Raw genomic sequence first — 24,314 nt, forward strand, 5'->3', positions numbered from 1 at the left:
TGCCCATGCTTTTGAGCATAATCTATCATCTAGTAAGCAGGACTGACTACATAGTTTGTAGGGCTCAGTGCTAAATGAACACATAAGGCCCTTTATTCATCACAGCATGGATCCAAGTGTGAGCCTCCTGAGTGTGGAGCACTGGGTGTGGGTTACCTCCCCACCCCAGCCAGTGGGCTTGCACTAACAATAACACACATGTGTACATTCCTCTAGCTCTAGACTTGAATAGAGTTAATGGAAACTCTGAATTGAAAATGAAATAATATGGACCCCCTCCAAAGAAACTGTAAACACCCTATTGTGGTTTTTAATTCACTCCCTGAGGGTTCACTTATTGTTTATAACTGGCCCAGAGAAAATGTCGTTTGTCACAGCACCTGGACCAACTGCTGGAGTGTTATGAGTGATCAGTTTTCAAAGTTTTAGAACTTAATAAAATATACTAAAATGTGCTAACCATGGGAGAATGTTGTTGTCAATTTCCCCTGGGCTGGAGGGCTTCTGAGCTTTTGGAGCAGTGATCAAAATTAGCCACCAAGTAACTAAATGGTCATTGGGTTGATGGAAAGACAGTAAAGCCGGGTTCACAACCTAGGGAACTTTGAAGAACAGGTTTCTCAGGTTCAACACATTCAGTCCCTGCAACATTGTTCTTCATCAGCTGCCCTGTACATCTCTTTGTCCTGGTTCTAAGGATCCCTTCCTTGAGCGCTCATCCCGTGTGCTCACTGTATCCAGTGTGTTTTCTGCATTCTGTCCTCCTGGACACTGTGCCTTCCCCCAGGACAATGAGGAAGACTGTCTTCTCTGGCTCAGTTGACAAGATCTTAGTAGCATTTTCCTGTTGGTCCATGGGGTGGGAAAGAGCAATGTCCCATTCTGGCTGCACATCCCCGACAGGATGGACCACAGGCACAGTACACTGTGTTCCCTGGGGCAAGTCTGAGCTGTCGGGAACCCCCTGTGAAGACTTGCATGAACACAAGGAATGCTATCTTCATAATCCCTGGGGTGAAATGAGGTTGCTGAGTACTGACAGGAGGAGGGAACGGATCTGACCACCACACTGCCTGGTTCTTACCGCCGCTCTGTGTTGCCAACAAAGCTGCTATGAATCATAGAACAGAACTTTTTTTTTTTTTAAATCGTAGAAGCTGGGTGATAGTGGCACACACTTAGGAGGTAGAGGTAGACAAATCTCCATAAGTTCGAGGCCAGCCTGGTCTTCAGAGTCAGTTCCAGAACAGCCAGAGCTAAACAGAGAAACTCTGTCTTGAGAAACTAAAACGAAAACAAAATTCCTGGAAAACTATCCTATGAGGCCATGAACTTCACTCTGTTTCTAAGCCCTCTTCTATGCAGATGACACTGAATGTCCCTGTCATTGCTCCTCTTCTTACCACCTCCCTGACCAGATACTGTCTAAGAGGAGAAAGCTAAAAAAACACAGACCCAGGATTCTTACCAGAGAGGTAAAAGAAGCTGACCAGCTCCTAAGAAATCATGAAGATGGAACGTTTAAACATTCAGAAATCTGGGTTGTGTCACCTATATTAACTAGCAGTCCTGGGCCAGCCTTGCAAAAAACGCAAACAACAACCAGGCCTACGGCTCCCCACAGTTTATAAAGTTCTTCCACAGCCACTAATGCGCTTGAACACCAAACCACGCGATGGCACAGCGGCTAATATTTCTTTGCACAGGAGAAAACCAAGGCTCAGGGCAGCTGGGTGTCTTGTTCACACAGGAGAGGCAAGGGGAGGGCTTCTGATTCAGGGGCCGTGTTCTTTCCACTCTCCCACACAGCTATTTATTGACGTGGAGCTTCAGCTCAGTGCACATTTATTTCTTCTTTTTCCAAATGATGAGAGGCACCATTGGGGCTAGAAGGCTCGTCTGAATTTCTGTACCTTACAGAGCCTTCTGCTGCCAGATTTAGAAGTCATTGACCTATGCTGATTCCTATGCATCATCTATGGAGGTTTCAGACCAGGGGAGACAGATTATTTGATCAAAGAATCTGGGACAACCAGGAAGCTCTTAAGAGGAAGAGGAACTTTGGTCCAATATCATACTTGGTTCGTAAAAATAGAATTCAGGGGGCTGACAATTTAAATATGAAAATAAAACGATTAAAAAAAACCAAGAACAGAATGTAGGATTCCCCCCCCCCTCTGTTTATAATCTCTGAATGGGAAAAGTCTGCATGTGATGCAAAGCCTAGACACCATAAACCATCTACAAAGTACCAGTGCTAATCAAGTCAAAAGTCAAAGACGGGCTGGGGAGGGGGCACAGCGGGTTAACGTGCTTACTGTGCAGGCATCGAGACCTGCGTTCAGAACCTCAGAATTGACCAAAAAAAAAAAAGCCACATTGGGGGGGGGGGTTGTAGCCCAGCACTGGTTAGGGGAGGGAAGGTGTAGACAGGAGGGGTGTTAGGGCTTGCTGGCCAGACAGTCTACCTGAAACGTCAATCTCCAGGCTCAGAGAGACTGTCTCAAAAAAATACAATGGAAAGAGATAGAGGAAGACATCTGATGTTGACTTCTGGTTTGTGTGTGTGTGTGTGTGTGTGTGTGTGTGTGTGTGTGTGTGTCTACACGCATGCACATATACATAGAGGCACAGAGGTATGTGCACTCCCATACATACACACACACACATATACCATACACACATTTTTTTTTTGAGGCAGAGAACACACTAGAGCAAATGTTAGCAACCAAAATACAGAAAGAAAGCTAATTTTGTTATTTTCCAAAGGAAATTCTAATTCTCCAGACTCCAAGAGGCAATCCAAATATCCAGAAATGGGCTCAATCTGGACTGTGGGAGGATTTCTGGCACTTAGATAAAAGCCAGCATTCCCCATGAACTTTCGAAACTGGTTCTCATCTACCAAAAGGAGTCACTTCCCTTTCTCCTGGCAGAAGGGACTCATGGCTGCCTGTGGTGCCTGTTAACATCTCGAAGTTCATGCTGGCCTCCAGCCTCCCCCAGCACCACAGGAACCATGTACAGATTTCAAAGTCCATGCTGGTGTCCCAGTCCTTCTCACTCCTCCCCACCCTAAGCTCCCTGCAGATCACGTGCTCCCCACCCCTCAGCTGCTCCTCTCCTTATAGCCCTGCTATTCCTGGTGTGCTGTTTCCTTCTCTCCGTGCTCTGCTCCTGCTCCTCTCACTATGTTTTCTCCATTCGTCATCCCCTGATGTCCTCTCCTCTCTGCAGACAGCCCTGGCCACGTCTAGTCTGCTGGCCATGTTCAGTCTACTTCTTTTTCTCTCTACTCTGGACCCTTCCAGATGCCTCTGGCTGATCTCTCCCTTAACTGTACCAAGGAGTGGTCACGTTGTCATGTTTTCTCTATGTCCCACAAAATAAGGAAAACACAGCATATCCAACAAAAATATTATTAACAAACACAAGAAGTGATGTGATCCCTACACACAAATACATGCATGCACACACACACATACACACACACACACACACACACACACACACACACACACACACACGGAAAGCAAGCAAAAACTCCAGTAGGGTGTCTTTTTTTATGTGCTACAATATGCAAAAACCCCAACATTTGCTAACTGTGGAAGGAAATGGGACCCATGACCTCTCTGGTGTATAATCTGAGTGTCAACTGATATTTTCTCAAAGAGGAATTTGCAGATTGGCATTGTCTTTAAAAATTAGATGGACACCTGGAGAAGATTTAAGGAAATTTCCTGTCACCAAAATGTCAAGAAAATGATGGACTTGACTTCAACCTTGTGCTATTTGTACAGCCCAGGGATGGAGGATCAGGAAGTCAGGGTAGCCTCTACCTACACGTTATACATGCCTTCAATTAGGGTTCATGTGTACAAGTAACATCATTTTAAGTGAAAAAGGTCAATGAGCAGTTTCAGAATCTATAGCAAAATTAAGAGGGAGGTAAGGAAATACCATACATATACCAGGACACACAGCCTCTCCCGTAACCGACAGCCCCCATCAAAGCAGTATACTTGCTGCGTGGGTGAACCTGCAGAGACCTAGCCAAATCCACTGTTTACATTAGGGTCCACTCAGTGTCGCGCATGCGCTGTTCCACAGATTGAACAGGTGTTTAATGACCATTCTGTGTATTTCATCGCTCAACACCTTTGCTTTTCAAAATCAGGTAGAAGGGAAGTGTTTGTTATGTATGTTGTACATAACTATAAGAGAGTCAAGATGTCTTACCCATGGTTGCCAAGCTATCAAATGTCAAAATGAGGCCGAACACTAAGATGGGCTTCTTTTCCTACAGAATGCCCACTTTCAAGCCTTATTCAGCATCCAGAATCCCCAAAGCTCCATAGGAGGTGATCCTGTGCTACAGGATACCGTGTGTTCATTAAGGGCTCGGGAGACGGCTCAATTGTGGTCCTGAAAGCAGGGAGACTTGAGTTGGAGTTCCACAGCCCATATAAAATGTGCTTCTAATTCCTGTATTGGGCGGTGGTACAGAGGCAGGTAGGTTCCGGAGGCTCACTGGCCAGCCAGCCTACTTGGCTTGGCAAGCTCCGTGCAAGGGAGAAAGGAAATCTGAAGGTTGTCCTGTAGTTTTACAAGCACGTACACGAGCACTCACCCCCCCCCACACACACACACACTCACTCTCATACACAAAACATGTTGACCAGGCGAATGAATGGATGGCAGGTGAAAGCAACAAAAATTCATTATACACGTATGAAAACGTCGAATAACTTTTTCTAAACTGAATGAATGGTACAAACCTGGTGTCAGCCTTTGCAAGTAAAATGGATGCTTACTGCACACAGGAAAACACAGACAGAACTCGAGTCAGGGAACATAAAAAAAGAGGATGCTGGAACCCCCAAAAGTCATTTAGTTGATGTATATAATAATTGATCTTTTTTTTCCTTCAGCGACTTGGTTCACAACCACGAAGCCCTGTAAGATGGAAATACTGCCCCCCAGTGGTGACAACGAGAACTTCCATGCCAGGGAAACGGAAAATCTGGCCGGTTCAGGAAAGGCGCTGCTCTGCTCCTTTGCAGGTAAAAGCATGCTGTTGGCAACACTGGTGGGTTCATTTTGCAGCGTTTCTCGTGGGTATAAGTCTGAATTCCAGGAAGCTGGAATTCCTGCTCTGTACAATAATCTGAGACCAGGCTGGTGCTTGCTACTAATGTGGTCCTTGTTTGTATTGCCTTTGTCTTCAGTGTGTGTGTGTGTGTGTGTGTGTGTGTGTGTGTGCAAGTGTGTGCATCTGTGTGTGTGCCTGTGTGTGTGTGCATGCATGTGTGTGAGTGCCCTTGACTGTGTATTTCTGTGTGTAGAGGCATGTGATGGATGAACATGAGTACTCCAAAGCTCATGTGTCAGAGAACAAAATCACTAAAATGTGAGCTTCCTACTTTGTCTATAGAGGGCACTGCTTTTCTTTTTTCCTGTGGAGACAGCTAAAGCTAGTCCTTGCTTTGACTCGTCCTCGCTTTGTTGTTTCAGCCCCTCACAGCCAATCCATTCAGTGACTCCAGGAGATGTGACATCCTTCAGATTTCTACCCCAGTGTGGCACCTGGGCACAAAAGATGTAAGAGCAGTTATTTGTCCTGTGACACTCTCTCATACAGGGCAGGCAATGCCTTCTGGTGCCCCGCCACTGGCCACCTGGTAAGATCTTGGTGGTGCAAATTTAAATTACCCAGAGTATTGAGGAAAATGACCCAGCAGTTAAGAATAGGTTTTTTCATTAGCAAACCCAAGTGTCAAGAGAATTTCAGAATTCTATAGAGGAGATCAAAGCAGAGTTTTTCCATCTCAGCCATGCTCAACAAAGACTCCATGCCACCGTTTTCTCAGCCTTGAGTTTCTGAAACACACACACACACACACACACACACAGAGAGAGAGACACAGAGAGACAGAGAGACAGAGAGAGACAGAGAAATGATCTTTCTCTCATGAGGGATCTCCAGGGAAGAGCTAGTGGGAGGGGCCATCTGAAAACAAAGAACTGACCCTCCCCAGGGATAATCTACTGGCTCCTTGCTCTAGGACCTCTCAGCCTCCAGATGCATGAGAGATAAACTGTTGTTGTTGCCAGCGTTCTGTTAGAACTACCTGAATTCATGAGATGGCTTGATGACTCTGGAGCCGATGAAATTCACCCAACTGTCTAATCAAAGTTGTGGGATTTCCCTTTTCCCTCCCCTAGCTTCCCAAGCTACAGGAGGTCAACTTCTTTCTTCAGCAGAAGTTGTTGTTCTGGATCCTCTGTCTTTGAAAATAGTATAGTAATTTGGCATTATTATTTGTGTGTTAGCAGTGCGTATGAGTTCGTGTGCCCATGTGTGCAGATGTGGAGCCCGGAGGAGGGCCTCTAGCATCTTGCCCTATCACACTCTACTTTGCTCCCTTGAGGCAGGGTCTCTCACTGAACCTGGAGCTCACCATTTTGGCGAGTCTGGCTGGCCAAGACACTGCAGCAGTTCATTCTCTCTGTACCCCCCAACACACTGGGGTTCCAGGTATGAGTAGCCACATACGACTTTTTTTACAAGGGCACTGGGGATCTGAACTCAGGTCCTCACGCCTGCATGGCAAATGCTCTTACCTACCAAGCTTAGTCGCTCTTCTACCTTTTCTAGCAGAGATTCAGCTGACCAGCACTATGAAAATTTGCTTTTGCCATGAAGCAACCTGTTGCCCCAGGATATGTTTGAAAGGAGCTGACATCCTTGTACCACAGCAGCATGTAGTTTGTCTGTCTGTCTGTTAAATATAGACATGAAATTTGGCACATGGTGCGAGCTGAACTATTGTCCCTACAACTTTCTAACATTGAAATTGACTTTTATTTAAATTTTAGAAAGGAAAGGATTATTCATAAGTCTGCATTTTGAAAATGACTATTGCACTGAAAACGATTTTCCACGTCACCCCCTCCCATGAATGTCTCTTTTTGAGAAACACTTAAACATTTAAAATAAAACCTCAAGGTTGCTGAGGACTGCGCTTGGCATCACATGTGCGGGTTGTGTCTACAGGGCGGTTGAACCTCCTTTTCCTCCCAGGTGCTGATAAAAGACTTGTATTTCCTGGAGAGGGATGGGTCGGGGGTTGGCCGCATCACCAGCGAAAACAGCTTAGAGAAATGGTTTGGCATGGCTGCCTGTGGGCTGAGCCCTTTGGCCGCCTGCACCTGTGTCAGGAGCTCATGAAGTTGCTACGAGTCTCTTTGGACAGAGACAGAAATGACATCCTTAGGTGTGTCAATTAAGGCCTCAGGTATATGCAGGATGCCCAGCCCTCCAGGGCATATGAAGACTCTCAGTGGAGAGATAAGCTACACTTGTCTGTTTATAGAATGGTAGGGGGGAAGGGGCAGAGGCAATGCAAGTGCATATTAGAGGTATGTTCTTTGAGGAGGTCTGCGGGACTTAGATGAGGGATGCGTGGGATCAAGGGCGGTGGGAGAAGATGTAACTGTAATAGATACAACACAGGCAGCTGCCCGCCCATGTGCTGGAGCTCGGTGACGATTCAGAGCTGTTACTCATGGCAACAACCTTCCCTGCCCATTGATCAGCAATTGATGTGGGTTTCCTCCAAGGAAAGTCCTGACCTGAAGTGTGGAGGCTTTCTCTTGCAGCCATCAGCCTCCTGCCTGAGGAGCTGGGCAATCTTTGTCAGCATCCTCTACAGAGGGTCAGTGACTTGATGATCACTGTCTATGCTGGAGAGAAGAAGGTCCCTGGCTAAGGGGCTGGGCATGATCAGGGGGATCCATAGTGTTACCCACAGTTTCTGTTTGCTAGCTGTTACATTCCCACCTAAGATGGCCCAAACGCCCAGAGCTACAATTACTCCCATATCTTGAGATAACCCCATACAACTGAGGAAAGAATAACCAAACTATTTAATAGATATCTTCAAACTGTGAAGGTCAAATGCATAGCAAGTTTGGTTTAATTCTACATATTTTTACTACTTTGGTGAACACTTCTATTCTGTCTTTCAATTGTCTAAAGATTGCAGAAGTCACTTTTGAAATTGTATCTTCCTGACTTGACTCCTTGGCCCAGTGAGTTTGTCCTCTAGGGCCTGTTCCTATGTTTCTTTGTTCCTCATACCTTTTCTTGAATGTCATCTTCTCAGTAAAGCCTTCTCAGAGTAACTTGGTTCAAATCGGACCAGTCCCACCCACAGACACTCTGTTCCCTTACCCTTTCCCATAGTTCTTACACTAGCCAGCTCCAGTTGATTTAATAACTTTATTTACTGTCTATTTTCATCTGGTAGACTCTAAGCTCCAAGAGGGCAGGGACTGGCCGCCCTGTTTTTCAGTCTGCAGATCTAGAGCCTGGAAGAACTCATGGATCCTGGAAGGCACCCAACAGTAAGTGTCTGTTGAGTGAATTTATGGCTGGATTCTCAGCTTCCATGGGCTCTCTTCTCTCTTCTGGCCATTGGCAGCAGTGTCTCCTTGAGTCACAGCTCTGGGTCTCCATTCTAATCTTCCACACGGATCCTGCCATCCAGCATGCTCACCTCCAGGGATATCTGAAGGTCAGGACAAACGCTAAAGTGGACCATCCCTACAGGTGGCCACTATTACTAGTACTTCATTATATCATCAGCTTCTCAGCTAAAGGGTGCATGCCCTGAAATTTGGAACCAGAATTGAGCAGAATTTTCCAGGTTACCGTTAGTGGCATGGGCTGAGTCGTCTCCGTGTGTAGGAGCCACCTGAGGATGGCCACTGAACACCAGCAGCTGAGGGTCCAAGAGCTTAGTGAGCCAGCTGTAATGCTCACCTGCCATATCTACCTCTGACTCCGTGCTGGTGTCTTAGCCGCAATCCAGAGGGACAGGATGTTGAGCTGGTTGCCTCCAGAGTTTACTGAGCAATAGAAAGATGGAAAGAATTTGGGACAGCATAGGAAGCAGGGATGAGTAACTCAGTCTTAGGATTTTGGAAAGGTTTGTAAGTGGAATGTAAATAGTCCTGAAACTCAAGACAGAGAGATTCAAACCAGACACCCAGGCTCATGCTTGTAATTCCAGCACTCAAGAGGTAGAAGCAGAAAGATGAGGAGTTCAAAGTCATCCCTGGCCACATAGTGAGTTTGAGGCCATGTAATTTGGCTACATGAAATCTTGCCTCAAAAAGAAAAACAAGCCAGGTGGTGGTGGCACACGCCTTTAATCCCAGCACTCAGAAGGCAGAGGTAGGCGGATCTCTGTGAGTTCCAGGCCAGCCTGGTCTACAAAGTGAGTTCCAGGATAGCCGGGGCTATGCAGAGAAACACTGTCTTGAAAAGAGAGAGAGAGAGAGAGAGAGAGAGAGAGAGAGAGAGAGAGAGAGAGAGAGAGGAGAGAGAAGAAAAAAAAAGAAAGAAGGAAGGAAGGAAGGAAAAAGAAAAAACAAAGAGAGAGAAGGGGAATAGGCTAGATTCTCCTGTGAAAGAAGCCAGGTAGGCAGGGCTGGAGGCTGGAGGATGCTCCAGGCACCCAGGGGCCATCACTGACTGACCAACCCCTCCTCCCAGCCAGTGATCAACAACTCAGCCTGTGGTCTGGGGCTGTCATTCCGCTTGAGACTCTGTTCCCATTCCCTTTGCCCGGTCCTGGTTCATCTCGTGACCCTTACCTTTTAAATGCTTTCCGCTCTCTTCCCTGATTCATCCCTGCCTGACAAGTTTTCATGAGGCACTGTAGTTCTCAGTCAGCCTCTGCTCAGACATAGTCAACAGCTCCCAAGTCTTTGCAAACAGAACCCCGACTCTCCTATTTACACTCTCTTCTCTGTAAGCAAACACCTGTCTCTCCTCACATCCACGGGGATGCTCAGGCTGCAGCCTGCTCATTTTGTGTTCCTCTGGAGTTTAATAAAAAGGGGTAAATGAAGAATAGAAGGGGGCTTGAGTGGTGGCTCAGGGGCTAAGAGCACTCACTGTTCATGCAGAGGACCTGGGTTCGGTTCCCAGCTCCCCAAAGCTCACTACTTCCTTAGGCACCATGCATGCATGTGGCGAACAGGCACACATTCAGGCAAAGCACTCACACACATGAAATAAAATAAAAATAAAATTTTTTAAAAGAAAACAAAAAATAGAAGCCACCAGTACTGCTATGGAGCCACCAAGTCTCTTGTTCTGTCATTTCTCACTTAGTGGATAAAGATGAAATACAGAGCTAACATACAGAATTTTCTTGTTTTTAGGCATTCAGGAAGTATGTATTGCTGTGGATGGCTTCTCAATGACAAGAAGCAAACTTCCTAAGATTTTTGTCCTTTGAGAAACTCTACAGCTTTTCCCAGAGGGGCAGTTCTGCTCTCCAGAAGACACCTGCTGTGAAGAGCCAAAAACAGCTGTGCAGGCCACAGAGGAAGCTGGCTCTCCCTCAGTAAGGAACCAAACCAAACCAAGACCTCGCCTGCAGTTGGATGGCAAAGTTCCCAGATGGGCAGCTTGAAATAAGGAGGTGATGTGAGGTGTCCGATATAAAAGAAAATAAAACTGCCGGAAACAGACGTCTCCTCTCCTAAACTGACTCCTTCGATGCATGCAAAGAGCAAATGGGTTCAGGGTAAAAATAGCGTTTGTTGATGAGGGGAGATGTGCTTGTCCATACAGGGAAAAGCTGCAGCCTGCCAGCCTCTTTCCTGCCTCAGTAGAGGGCTCTAAGAATGGCCATGGGGGTCATCAAGGAGAAGAGGATGGACTGGAGTTACAGACGTGGGATCAATAGTAAACCTGGAAGAGAAGCGACTGCCTGGGAATGGCCAGTGGCCAGATGTGCCCTGTTTCCTCAAACCTGTCACACCCTATCCAAGCAGGAGTGTCACTCATGCCAGCTAGACCTTGGAGCGGAGGGTGGGAAGGCCGGAAGGACAGTTAGCAGCACCCACATGGCTCAGGCAGGCGGAGGAAGTTTTAGCTTATGAGGCTCTGAAGGTCTGTACCCTGGTTGCCATTTTACAAGTTGGAAGCTGAGAATTCCACCAGTGATAGAAATTGCCCAGGCAGACACATCTGCAAAGTGTCAGGTGGCTTAGGCCAGTCTGAGTCCAGGGTCACTGATACTCCTGATTACATCCAATAGATGACAGTGAACAGAATAGGAGCAAGTTGGGCATGCTCCAAACTCAACAAACTAAGCGGGTTTCTTTACTACAGGGCTTCATGGGGTGTCTGATGCCTTAACACACATTGCATAGAGTTAGTCTGTCTGATCCCCGACTTAACTCACTACAGAATCATCATCAGCATGAATCATCAACAGAGTCTCACTCTATAACCCAGGATGGCCTCAAACTCATGCCCATGTTGCATCAATTTCCTAGTTGCTGGGATTATGAGTGTGTGCCACCATACCTAGCACTGAAGAATGGTTTGTTTGGCTTGGAACATCCCCTGAAAACCACCCTGGGATTCTTGCAGGTCTCTCCATCCTCCCTAAGATCCTGAGTCTGCCTTCAGCGGCTTGAACTCTACTTTTGGAAAGATCTACTATACAGAAAGCACCCCACAGGCACTGGCAGAAATATGGGTGAAGTGTGTGGGGACACAGGGAAGTGGCGGGGGGCAGGGCAGTGATAAAGAGAAGTCATGGCCTTTTAGCTAACAGTGCTGTTCTGAGCAAGCATTGCTTGGCAATACTTTTTTATTTATTTAGTCTTCATAAGCACTTGTAAGGCAGAGACCACTAGAACCTGCATTGTGCAGGTAAGGGAATTGAGGCACAGAAAAGTCTGATAACACACCCATGAGTATATAGCTCATAACCCTGGGTGTTGCGTTTGAGCAGCCGGGCTCTTTAACGCCTCTTGATCATTCATATTGAAAAGACACTTAGTTGTGCTTGTGGAGGGTAAAGAAGGGCAGCTGTGGCGGAAGATTGACAGCTGCCCGGTGTGAAAGCTTAGTCACATCAACGTATGTTTGGAATCTAAGAGGATCTGTGAACATTTGGTGGTTCCTGCCTTGCCAGCCACTGCGCTAAGTGCTGAGGATTCAGCTACGAACACACAGGACTTACAACCCAATGGAAAGTACGTGAATAATTAGATCATGGCGACATGGTATCAGAAATGGGTCTGGGGTTCCAAGAAAATGTCCACACAATACAAAGTTTTTCAGCAAGGCAAAAATGTTTACTTCTGCAGAAGGATGAACAGCCCCTCTAAATCCAGCAAGCAAACACACTCAGTGGGAGCCCTGCTTTTTAATGCAAAGGGGTCCTGCGCCTCATTCTGAGTGATAAGAGCTTCATCTTGCATCCTTGCACAGCTGGCCAACCCAGTGGGGCAGCTGGTAGGCAAAGGGTCATGTTCGAGATCAGGAGGCCACCTCATGCACATACTTTTATCTTGGAAAATGCTGGGGGGGCGGGAATTTCTGCCAGATGATGTCTTTACTAACTTCTCTAGAGATGGACCACTCTGTGTCATTTAGCCCTTTGATGGAAAGGGCAGTCCATCTCCTTTACATTTTGTACATACAGGACTGTTATGGACAAGGAAACAGAAATGATGGGAGAAGGAAAGGCCCTTGGCCAAACCCAGGACAGCATTCTATCACTTCATTTATGAGGATCCCTCCAGATCATGTCTGGAAGTTGGTGTGGAAGTAGTTCTGGAAGAGCAGACCTCCTTGTTTGCCCATATCAACAACTTCAAACGCTAGCCTGAGAGTGGCCTGCATACAGCAAAGTGTTTCTTCTCTGGGGTGGGAGGTTCTGGAGCCTCCCTATTCTCTTCCCTGGCTTGGAGTCCACTCACTATCAGCCCTTTGACATTAAGAGCACGGTCCTTACATGTCAGGAACATGTGTTTTCCTGCATCCCACATGCTCCCCTATATTTTCTGGTCCTGCTGTAGAGAGGTGGAATCTTGAGACTACTCTAACAATTGGGTAATGAACAACAGCAATGTGCATCACTTCTAAGACAAAGCGTTTGAGTGTGGGTACGAGGCAACCCCACCATGATCTCTTTCCAGCTGCAGCAGTGGCTGAGACAGTCCAGATGATGCAGGCACAGACAGGTCAAGCCTCCATTAGGCCAAGTCTAGAGCAGAACATAACCCTCCAGCAAGTAGCATGAAGGAAAAATAGACTTTGATTTGTTTAGTCTACACAAAGGATTTGGAAGTTATTGACCAATTGTCTGGACCAAGGAACCATTTAACACCTGATGCAATTGGGTGGTATAGAAGGAAGAAATTAACTTCTGGCATTAACAGGCCTGCTAACAGGAATAGCAAAACAATTTACTTTTATACAGTGTTTTTATTCTCTCTCTCTCTCTCTCTCTCTCTCTCTCTCTCTCTCTCTCTCTCTCTCTCTCTCTCTCTGTGTGTGTGTGTGTGTGTGTGTGTGTGTGTGTGTGTGTGTGTGTGTGTAGCCACGCATCCACCTTGTTTTTGAGACAGTGTCTCTCATTTTTACCTGGAGCTCTCCAATTAGATGAGGCTGGCTGGCCAACAAGCCCTGGGCATCCGCCTGTCTCTGCCTCTAGCACTGGGATTATAAGACGGTGCCATCACATGCAGCTTTTAATATGAGTACCCTGGATCCAATCCCATCTTCGTGCTTGGATGGCCAGCACTTTCCTGACTGAGCTATCTCCTCAGACCAGAGTTTAATTCCTGAAATGACCACTAGGCTTCCGTGTCCCCAGACCCATTTTAGAATGACTCAGCTGAGCAGTCCTCCACTTCCCTCCATTAAGCTGTGACTATGTATCCATTTTCAGTTGGTATAGCAAATTATCTGAAGCTGGGTAACTTATAAGAAAGGGGGTTTATTTTGGCTAATGGTTCTGAGGTCTGGGATGTCAAAGAGCGTGGGGCAAGTATTTCTCATGTAGGGATGTGTGGCAGAGGAGAATTGTGAAGGGTGGCTTCATTTTTTAAAAAGATTTTATTTAGTTTGTGTGTCCGGGTATTTTACCTGCATGTACGTCTGTGCACCACATTCATGCAGTGTCCACAGAGGCCAGAAGAAGGCACTGGATCCCCAGGAACTGGAGCTACAGATAGTTGTGAGCCGCCATGTGGTGCTGGGACTGGAACCCGGGTCTTCTGTAAGAGCGACAAGTGCTCTGATGCAGGAGCCGTCTCTCTAGCCCCGTGGGTGGCTTCACTTTTTAACAACACACACCATCATGGTAACTGACCCCATCCAGCCAGTGACAAGGGCACTAATCCCTCCTGATGCCTAGTCACCCCTTCACAGACCTCTCAACAATGCCCCAATGGCAATAAAGTTTCCATGTATTCTTTGAGGGTACAAACCATTTTCAAACCATAATACAAAGGCTTCAGATCACAGGATGCCATTGCAAAGGGCCCTGTAAGTCAGAAAAATGGAATCGAGGCCCCACGTTTCATCCCCAGAATTGGTCAGGTGAAATTCCCAAGCAAGTCTAACCCTGACGCTCAGGTAGGACTTCACATGAACTGTGACAGCGACAGGTCCATCCTCTACTCAGCTCACTTATAACAATCTCACTGCCCTTGAGTCACCAGTGAAACATGGTGTAAAGGCAAGGTAGTTTAAAAAAAACATTTCTTGTTGTGGTTAAAATAAAATTCCTGTTTACTGTAGGAATCTGTCTGTTAAACAAAAGCCAGGCGGGTGTGTCGTTCAAGGTGCTCTGAGGTGGGTGGAGTTGGGAAGGACCCGGTGAGCTGCTGAGTTAGACCAGCCTGGGAAGCATGTGAGACCCGATCTCAAAGACAAAAAGAAAGAAGGAAAGGAAGGGAGAGGAGGGGAAGGGAAGAAACAAATCTGCAAAAGAGAAATGCACGAAGACAAAGCTGAAAATCCCTGCCTAAACCCCAGGAGCCATGGGATTCACGGCTCCAATGTGAGGCTGGCCATGTGCCTGTCTGCTCTTCTCTACTAGAGGTGTTCACAACAAGTTGTGAGCTGGTTTTATAATTATTAGAGTGTGGATATTTGTCCATTGCTGCTTACTACATACGGCCTGACCTAGGTGGCTACGAGTATCCCATCACACTTTATCCACCAGTCTGCTGGTAGACACTCTTGTTGCGTCCAAGCCTTGTTTGCACAGATCAGGCCATGATGAGCTGCCTGGTATGCACGTCATCTTCGTGAGTCTTTCTTCGGGTAGAGTATGGCTCCAGGGGTGTAGATAACCCCCTGTCTGTGCCTCTGCATTCACTGGACATTGTGTTAAAAGATTCAGGTGTTTCATACAGTGTGTGTGTCAAAAGAGAGAATTCAGCATAGGGGATTGTTTAAGGTTCTTCCTCTTTGTCACGCCTGTAAGGGCGTGGGATGGGCTATCTCATTCTTACCTTGCAGATGCAGACACCAGCAGCGCAGCAACCACTCAAAGTCCCAGTTTCCCGGCCGCGCAGATGGGATCTTAAGCATCCCTGGCTGCATCCCTGTGCACCTATTAGGAGGCTACCCTTCCTAACAGTTTCACTCCCTATGGGCCCATGTGAACCATTTTTATTCAGACCACCACACTGGGTAAGGAAGGACAGAAGGAGGCTGCTTGGTGAGAGAGAGAGAAAGAAGGAGAGAGAGATTGAGAGTTGACTCTGAAGGCCAGGCTAGCCTTGAACTCAGAGATCTGTCTTCCTGTGTCTCCCCAGTGCTGGGACTAAAAAGGTGTGCATCATCGTACCTGGAAAGAACATTATTTTTAATTTTGAAAATTTTCTTATGTGTGTGTGTGCGTGCGTGTGTGTGTGTGTGTGTGTGTGTGTGTGTGTGTGTGTGTGTGTTTGTGTACATGAGTGTATGTGCCCTCGTATACTTGTGGAGATCAAAGGATAACTTGTGAGAGTCAGCTTCACTTTTCATTGAGTTGGTTGCTGAGAGGGAACTGGAGTTTTCAGGATGGGAGGCAAGTGCTTTTACTCACTGAGGCATCTCACTGGCCCCGAGAGTAACAGAATTTGAAGTCAGACAATCCTGACTTCAAGCCCTGACTCAGCCATTTCTTAGTTGTGGCTATTTATTGCTTCTGTGGTTTTAAGCAGGTTGTTTAAGAGGTCGAGAATCTTCTCTGCTGTATTATGTGGATGTCTAGCTGACAGTAGTCTTGTAAGGATTCAGTCAGCAAAGGCTTGTAGGTGCTTGCCTAGGTCCAACAATAGGTATTAAAGAAGTTAGATCTATGAAATATGTTGACTAAAGATGCAAATTTCAAAAAAAGATGTAAATTTCACTTTGCACAGAGTTATGAAAATGACCCTAACTTCATGAAAGTGACTTTTATCCAAATGCCATCTCATCTCAGAGAGCTATTACTTATATAACTGATCACTCTCTGGAAAACCTTAGTGCATGAGAAAAACCAAAACCCAAAACAAAACACCAAAATCCAAACTAAGATGTGTCACCTCTGAAGCCAGAAGAACTTCATTTGAGATCTCATTCGCCCCTTAGTCTGTGATCGGCAGTGACTGGACCTTGGCTTCCTTATTTATAAGATGTGCTCACAACCTGTGGTCCTGTGCCCACCACAAAGGGATAGAAATTAAAGCAGCAGCGTAGAACAGAGATCTGAAAATCATAGTTACAGGCTTAAAAAACAAGAACAAACAAAAACCAAAGGTGACCAGCAGAGTGAGAGGTGCAGACACCATTCACGTAAAACCAAAACAGCCACTGCCAACATGATACCTGTGCAAAATACAGACATCCCACGTAATGTCCAAGAGGAGAGAATGAGAGTGGAGTAGAAGAGGGATCAATAAATAAAGTCAGCAGTGGCCAGCAAGATGATTCAGTGGGGAGCAGCATCTTTACCAAGTTTGATCTCTGGGTCTCCACAGTGGAGGGAGAAAATTACTCTGACTTCCACAGCCATGCCATGGCATGCATACACATACCCCCTTGCCCAGTAAGTAAATGTATTAAAAATAAAATTACATAGCTTTAAAAATGCAACATAAAGGGCTTGAGCACATTTGGAAATAAGAAACCATACTCAACCAGAGGTGGGATCCCACTTTCTTCACAAGTTTAGTCTGAGATGCTGCAGAGATGAAGCATATGAAAGGAAAAGTTCCATTTATTCTTTTTGTCAAGAACTCCATATTGGGCAAAGGAACTGATTAGCAGGAAGCTGCCACCAGGGTGGCACCCATGAAGATTCTCCCAGCTTCAGAGTCTGCGGATGAGATGACATCAGAGCCCTCATGCAGGAGACACCCCTTGATGGCATAGGCAGAGTCAGCCAGTCTGCTCCCATGGATCCACTGCAGGCAGTCCACCTGGGTCCCCGGAAGAAGAGGCCTAGGCAGATGGGCACCTCAGTGGCCACCACATCTCATGACATCAGATTTCGAGGCTTGGTCCTCTTCATTTTGGAGAAGAGAATGGGAACAACTCGAAGAGCCTTCCTCATGGAGCTGGCCCGCAGGAAAGGGTTCAGGGTGGAAAGCGAGCTCAGGTAGGACAGCTCTGGCCGCTGTGCAAGCAGGCAGGGGCCTTGCCGACATCTCCAAGAGACCCAAGGAGCCATTTGGCTAAGGGAGACAAGATGAGCGGAGGCTAAATGAGATCATAGAGGAACTAATTGGCACCAAAAGATCAGAGTTCTAAAAATCTGGCTCCTCATGACTGACTCTGAGATGAATTACCCAGTAGTGATAACCAGAAAAAGTCAGAAAAGTTCCCACTGAAACCACTCAGTTCTGTTCTTTACCAACCTGAGCCAGTACCCCTGGGTTCAGTTTTTAGATTGCTGCTTTGGAGCAGGGGGGATTGATTGATGGTTTGGCTCTGACTTCCACGCACCTAGCTGTGCTAAGGGCTTATGGTGGGCTTGGCTGAGATGGCTCACCACAGGCACCCAAGTGGACTTGGTGATGGTTTTCCAAAGAGTGGTCCCAGTCGGCTTCAGGATGAGATGCTGGCTAAAGATGTTTGTCTAGGGGTGACAGATGCCACCACAGTGTGATGAGATAAGAGGAAGGGAGGTAGTTGAAGCCACCGTGGGGACCCAGGGGACAGAGTCACTGACAGCAAGAAGCAGTTACCATTGCTTTTCTGACTATTCTGTACATTCACTGTCTTGAATCAAGAAGAATCAAAGAACCAAAAAAGGTCCTGACGTATATGATGACTGCAGATAGGACTGCTGGGGTGGCAGTGGGCAATGTGGGAGACCCACTCAGTTCACTGTGTGTGACTGTGCAAGGGGTGGGTGAGCATCACAGGTCAGAGATGATAGGACTTTTACGTGGTATTTTGAATTTTGAGTCTTCGAATTTAACAAGGAAACTGTCAAACATTTCTTGCTGATAAAATGCTGACTTTTGAAGCATTGCAGAGAACCATTTCCAGGGTTAATAACCAGGTATGCCAAACTCCACACACCAAACTCGGGACAGTTTGTTCTTTTGCTAAAATGTCCCCACTTGAAATTTCCTGAGTTTCTGAGGTTCTCTGTTTATTGAGTTCTTCTCATATAGATTCCTGTTTTGTTTTGTTTTAAGTCATTGCAGCCACCCTCAACTTTGTTCCCTGACATTCTTTTCACACAAGCCTAATTTTTTCATCTCATTTTTGCCTGTAACTAATCTGCTAGACTTATACACAGTGTTAACATTAAAAGGGAAAGAAACTAGATAGATCAAGGAGGGGGACAAAAGCTGAAATAAATTTAAAGAGAAATTAAAAACAGAAATGAAAAGTTTTAGCAGATAGGAAGCTGCTTTTCACGGTAAGGAAGCTGAGCAAGGGCCAGCAAGGAAGGTGAGAGCCGTCCACTTACTCAGAAAGCTCTCTGTGAAAGGTTCAAGCTTCAGGTGAGGCCCACTGACTGAGGAACCAATGCAGCCAACTGGCTGAGGCAAGGGTTTAGGGTGATGATCAGGAAGCAGGTCACGTTGTTGGCAAAGCGAATCGAAGAGGCAGAATGGTGCTCCAGATGTTGGCTGCCAGGACGGTGCCAGCTGCTCTGGAGACAGAGGAAACGGGTGCCTGGTGAGCAAGCCGCTGCTGTGCCTATGATGGGGCCAAGTTCTCAGGCTGAGACATTCAACACATGTGTGCACTATAGAGGAAAATGAACCACAGGAAGCAGAAGCCCTGGCACTAACAGAATTTCTGTGCCCAGATATAGAGCCATTCATTTCTGTAGGGAGAAAACGTCTAGACTTCGCCTCCTGGCTCCGACCCTTTCCAGATCTGCAGTTCTGTACAGCCCCGTTTGCTCCCCTGACCTTGGCATTCAGATCAGTGTTCTATCTGATGTGATGCTGAGAGAAAGGATGTCAGTATCTTTTGATAAATTTTGTAGTAGTGCAATGAAAGGTGCGATTATTTTCTTGTTGATTAGTTAGATCCATTGAGCTGTACAGCCATACCGAGAGGACGAGATTGCTTCTCCACAATATAAACCAGGTCAAATGACCGTAACAAGCGGAACAAAGGCAGGAAGGCAGCCCGTGAAAACGCTGTCAACAGTTATCAGGTGTGGGAGGTGTATGTTCATATTCTGTGTCTTTCCATTTTTCTTTTTTTATAATAGACATACTTTTTTTTTTGAGACAGGGTCTCTCTAGATACCTCAGCTGTCCTGGAACTTGCTATGTAGATCAGGCTGGCCTCAAACTCACAGAGATCCTCCTACCTCTGTCTCCCAAGTGCTGGGATTAAAGACATGTGCCTCCACACTTGGCCTTAGACATACATTTTTAAAAACGATGAAAGGACCTACAAAATGGCTCAGTGGGTAAGTGTGTCTGCTGCCCAGTCTGCCAACCCGAGTTCAATCCCTGGTAACCACACGGCAGAAGGGAAGGAGCAATTCCCATAAGTCAGCCTCTGACTTCCATACACACAATAAACGTTAAAAATCTTTTCATTTGTGGCTGGAGAGATGGCTCAGTGGTTAAGAGCACTGATAGCTCCTCCAGAGGATCCAAGTTGGTTACCCGCACCCCCAAGGCAGCTCTCAACCGCCTGCAAGTCCAGTTCCTACAGGGTGAGCTACTTGAAAGCTTTCATCTGTCATCCACTTTTCTCTACATAAATGTTAAAAAAAAAAAACCTTCTAATTTGTGCCATTATCTTAGTTTCTTTTCTTCCTTTTTTTAAAAAAGGTTTATTTAAAAAAGGTTTGTATCCATAAATGGTGTATGTACATGCACCACATGGGTGCAGTGCCTTTGGATACACAAGAGGGCGCTGGATGCTCTGGAACTGGGTTTACAGGTGGTTGTTAGTCAGGTCCTGGGTCAGCTCTGGGAACCAAACTTGGAACCTCTGCAAGAGCAGCAAGAGCTCTTAACCACTGAGCCAGCTCTCCAGCCCCTCGGTTTCTTGTCTGTTGCTGTGATAAAATACCCTGACAAAGGCATCACACTTTACCATCCATCCTGTCAAGGAAGTCACAGCGGTGAGAGCTTGAGGGAGCTGGTCTGCTCACACACGACCAGGTTCAGAGAGCAATGAACGCCCTGCATGCTATCACTGTCCTATTCTTGTGACTGCCGACATAATGTGACCCAAGACTAGCGTTAGCCTCCAGAGCTCATTCCTTTCGGACAGCTTGGGCTGGGTATAGGTTCTCTAACCTGTCTGCCTCTGCTCTCCACCTGTTCATTGTTTGACCTGCACAGTGTGACTACCCCCTCATCATTGTCTCAGAGCTATTGTCGTCAAAGCTGTGGGGGATCTCATGGTAATAGAAACCCCACATTTTCCGCATGAAAATGGGTGGAGACTCTCTCATTAATCATACATTGTGTGTGTGTGGAGGCAGGGTGTCTCTGCCAAAAGAATGAGGAGCCATAGGAAGCAAGTTCAGCTCAGCACAACTCAATAGCTGATGTTGGTTCAAACTCTGGGAGTCTGACTCCCAATAGTTTCTTTTAGGCATTTTTAAACGGCACGTTTTGGTGAAAACTATTCTGGTGATAATGAATACACCCCCCCCCCCCACACACACATGCACAACAAAACATACATAAATGAGTAAATACAAATCAGATATAAATACAAAGTAAGCTAAATACAGATCAGATGTGACCATGTTGAGACTGTTTGTAAAGTCCATAAAGATGGATTCTATAGATTGCCTGAGAAAAACAAGCTTATGGTAAGGGTCTGGGGGAGGGGCTGGTGCCGGAGAAGTCCTTGGCCGCAAAGATCAAAGTTCACCAGGCTAGGAAGTGTGCCTTCTGCAGCCTTCTGTATGGATAACAAGCATCACATTCCTTCCCTTGAGGGAACAACCCTGTATGCTTAACACTGCAGGTTCTTGTAGTGCTTACCTGTGAACACAAAGACCTCATACCTCCTACAACACACTGGCATGGTTTCCAGAGGTTAAAGGCGCTTCCCTGGCATGATCCCCTTTAAAATGCTTGTCTGAGAAAGCTCATGGCTGCAAGGAGGATTTACTGTGCTAGCCAAACCCAGCAAAGGAAGATGCACTCCAGAGCCCTCTCTTAGGCAATTGCTTTGGAAAGCTCCAATGGCCAATCCTTTCTCTGCCACTTCGACATGTGAACCTTTTAACTACTCAGATGTTAACTTTGTACCTCTAAGTCCTGACTGACAAGAGCAGTACTTTTTTAATTCCTGTATGAAATTATATTTGACACATATATTTTAGTTAACAAAAAAGAATTGCACCTATTTATGGGGTGTGGAATAATCGATTCATTTATGCAAAGTGTAACAATTAATCATAGTGTTTCTGTGGCTTCTTTCTCTTTGACATGGGAAGATTCAAGGAGCTAGCTCTCACCTCCAGGCTGTAGGAGGGAGGATTTCACTCTGGGATACCCTGGTCTCACTTGTTCACGCTGGCCCCTCTTGCCTGTTCCCTTCAGCATTGCTGAGTAAAGTCTGGCCCTGATGCTTTGAGCAGTATCCAGCTCCGTATCTCTTTGAGACTGTTCTATCACTTCAAAACTCTGGTGTACAAAATCAAACTATTCAAGGCCATTGTTGGTAATAAACAAACAAGCAGACAAACTGAGGGCCAGATGAGATGGGTTGCACATCCTTGAGAACCTGATGTTGAACCCCTGGATTACAGGCCCCTAACACAGAACTACTAGGTTTGTTGTGGTTGTCGTTGTTTGCTTTTCTTCTTGCTTCTCTCTCTTGCTTGCTTCCTCCATAAACCCCTCTGCTTCTAATAACATCCACTGAGAGCCCTCCAGAGAAGAGCACTTACTCCCCAGGATGCCATGGGGTCAGTCACCTTATGGAGTTGACCTAGATCTCTTCCTCAGCCAGTAGGTAGACCCTGTCTGCAGAACTTCGACTATTTTTTTTAATCCGATTTTTAGTTGATTTGTAATTTATGTGTGTGGGCACCCATGCACCACAGCACGTGCATGGAAGTCAGAGGACAACGTTGTAGGGTCGGTTCTCCTTTTACTACGTGGATCCCAGGAACTGAATTCAGGCTGTCAGATTTGGTGGCAAGTGCCTTGATCTGATCTGCAGAGCCGTCTCAGTGACCTAGAACTTAGGTTTTTTTGTTTTGTTTTGTTTTCTAAATATGCAGTAACCTTTAGGAGACATTTGCTCAGGGGCTGGATGTGGCAGCAGAGGAAATCCTGAGTGAATGTGTATTGTCGACATGGGCAGGAGCATATTAAGGACTAATGCCTCAGACCTTTGGCAAAGCCTTCCTCTGTTCTGAGTGCAAATTCTGGTAGTGTGTACAAAAACTAGCAACTCTTAATCGGTGCCCTTCCACCAGGATGTGCACAGCCCAACCGACCACAGCTTTTCTGTGTCCGTGTGTCTTTCATTCCTTTAGTGTCTGTCCTTTCTCCTCTCTCTCACCACACCCAGTCAGGTCACGGCAACAAGTCATCCACATTGTGGTAGCTGGAGAGACGGCCCACAGTTAAGAGCACTGGCTGCTCTTCCAGAGGATCCAGGTTAGACTCCCAACACCCACATGTGGCACAATACCAGCTGTAACCCCAGTCCAAGGGGATCCAACGCCCTCCTCTGGCTTTGGTGGGCACTGGGCAGGCACCAATGTGGATCCTAGACTTACGTGCAGACAAAACATCCATACCCATAAAATTAAGAAGGTATTTATGCTGGTTGGTGGTGGCGCATGCCTTTAATCCCAGCACTCAGGAGGCAGAGCCAGGTGGAACTCTGTGAGTTCAAGGCCAGCCTGGGCTACAGAGTGAGTTCTAGTACAGCCAGGGCTACACAGAGAAACCCTGTCTTGAAAAACAAAAGAAGATATTTACTCAGACAGTAACTTACCCGGTGACTATGAAACTACCCAAGGAACTTGTGTTAGTAACTTTTGCAATTAAAGACATTTTTCCTTCAGTCTATGATTTCTACCTTTGTCCTCAGCAACCTAATAAAAACTTTTTTTTTATAAATTCAAGAGCAAACAAATAGAAAATTTATTCTTGTCCTGATCTAAACTACTTTCTATTTCAAAAAATATGAGCTTCAAGTTAATGAGAAATTTCATAATACCATTAAAGGAAGTTAAAGAATCGGGTGAAATTCTGGCCAGGACTGGAATAGAAAGCTGTCTCTATTGATGTTGCTGTGTGAGGATTAAAACCAACCTCAGCTGCTTTCATTTCAAGGATTCTGTAACACGTTGTCGGTTGCTAAGAGAACTGGCTGAGCTGGGGTGGGGGTGGGTTAAGCTGGCTTCTCTAAGCTGCTCAGTTTAATTATAAATACTGCTAAAGTCATTGTACACACACACACACACACACACACACACACACACACCATGACTTCTCCCAGGCAACAAAGATAACCATGGAAGTGGGTGACCATCCATAAGAGCTCAGAAAGTCACACTGGAAGGGGCGGGGGTAACAATGGCCGCCTCCCTTCTTCATATAAGGCTTCTCTAATAATATGGAGCCAGCTAGGGAGGGGAAGACAAGAACAGGCAGATTGATACATGAAAAAAATACTCAGAGCTAAGATTTGTAAGATAATTCTATAACACACACGGTTTGAACACCTGAGCCCCAGCTGGCAATTCTAGCAATATTTTGAATTTCTGCATGAAATTCTATTTGTCACATATATTCTAGTTAACATATAATAACTGCACATATTTATGTGGTAAAGAATAATAATTCAAAATGTGCATGCAATGAGTAAGGATCAAAATGTAGTATTTCTGTCTCTTTACAGTTCTATTTCTGTGTGTCTAGAGCCACCAAGCGCCTCCTTCCCAGTTCTCCATGACATAAAAGACGGGCTATTGTGAACTCTGTGTGTGTGTGTGTGTGTGTGTGTGTGTGTGTGTGTGTGTGTGTGTGTGGTGGGTAAA

The 24,314-nt window shown here is 46.1% G+C and overlaps 1 protein-coding gene across 2 annotated transcripts in view; it reads left to right on the forward strand.

Annotated features, from left to right (window-relative positions):
• The first annotated feature begins 17,256 nt into the window (after positions 1-17,256).
• The window catches only part of Dntt (DNA nucleotidylexotransferase), a 36,377-nt gene continuing 29,319 nt past the window's right edge, over positions 17,257-24,314 (forward strand). For both annotated transcript variants that reach the window (XM_076567748.1, XM_076567759.1), the window contains exon 1: positions 17,257-17,459. In XM_076567748.1, coding sequence (XP_076423863.1) covers positions 17,257-17,459 — 203 coding nt within the window. The remainder of the gene's footprint in view (positions 17,460-24,314) is intronic.

Source organism: Peromyscus maniculatus, chromosome 1 (assembly GCF_049852395.1).
Source record: "Peromyscus maniculatus bairdii isolate BWxNUB_F1_BW_parent chromosome 1, HU_Pman_BW_mat_3.1, whole genome shotgun sequence".
NCBI classification, from domain to species: domain Eukaryota; kingdom Metazoa; phylum Chordata; class Mammalia; order Rodentia; family Cricetidae; genus Peromyscus; species Peromyscus maniculatus.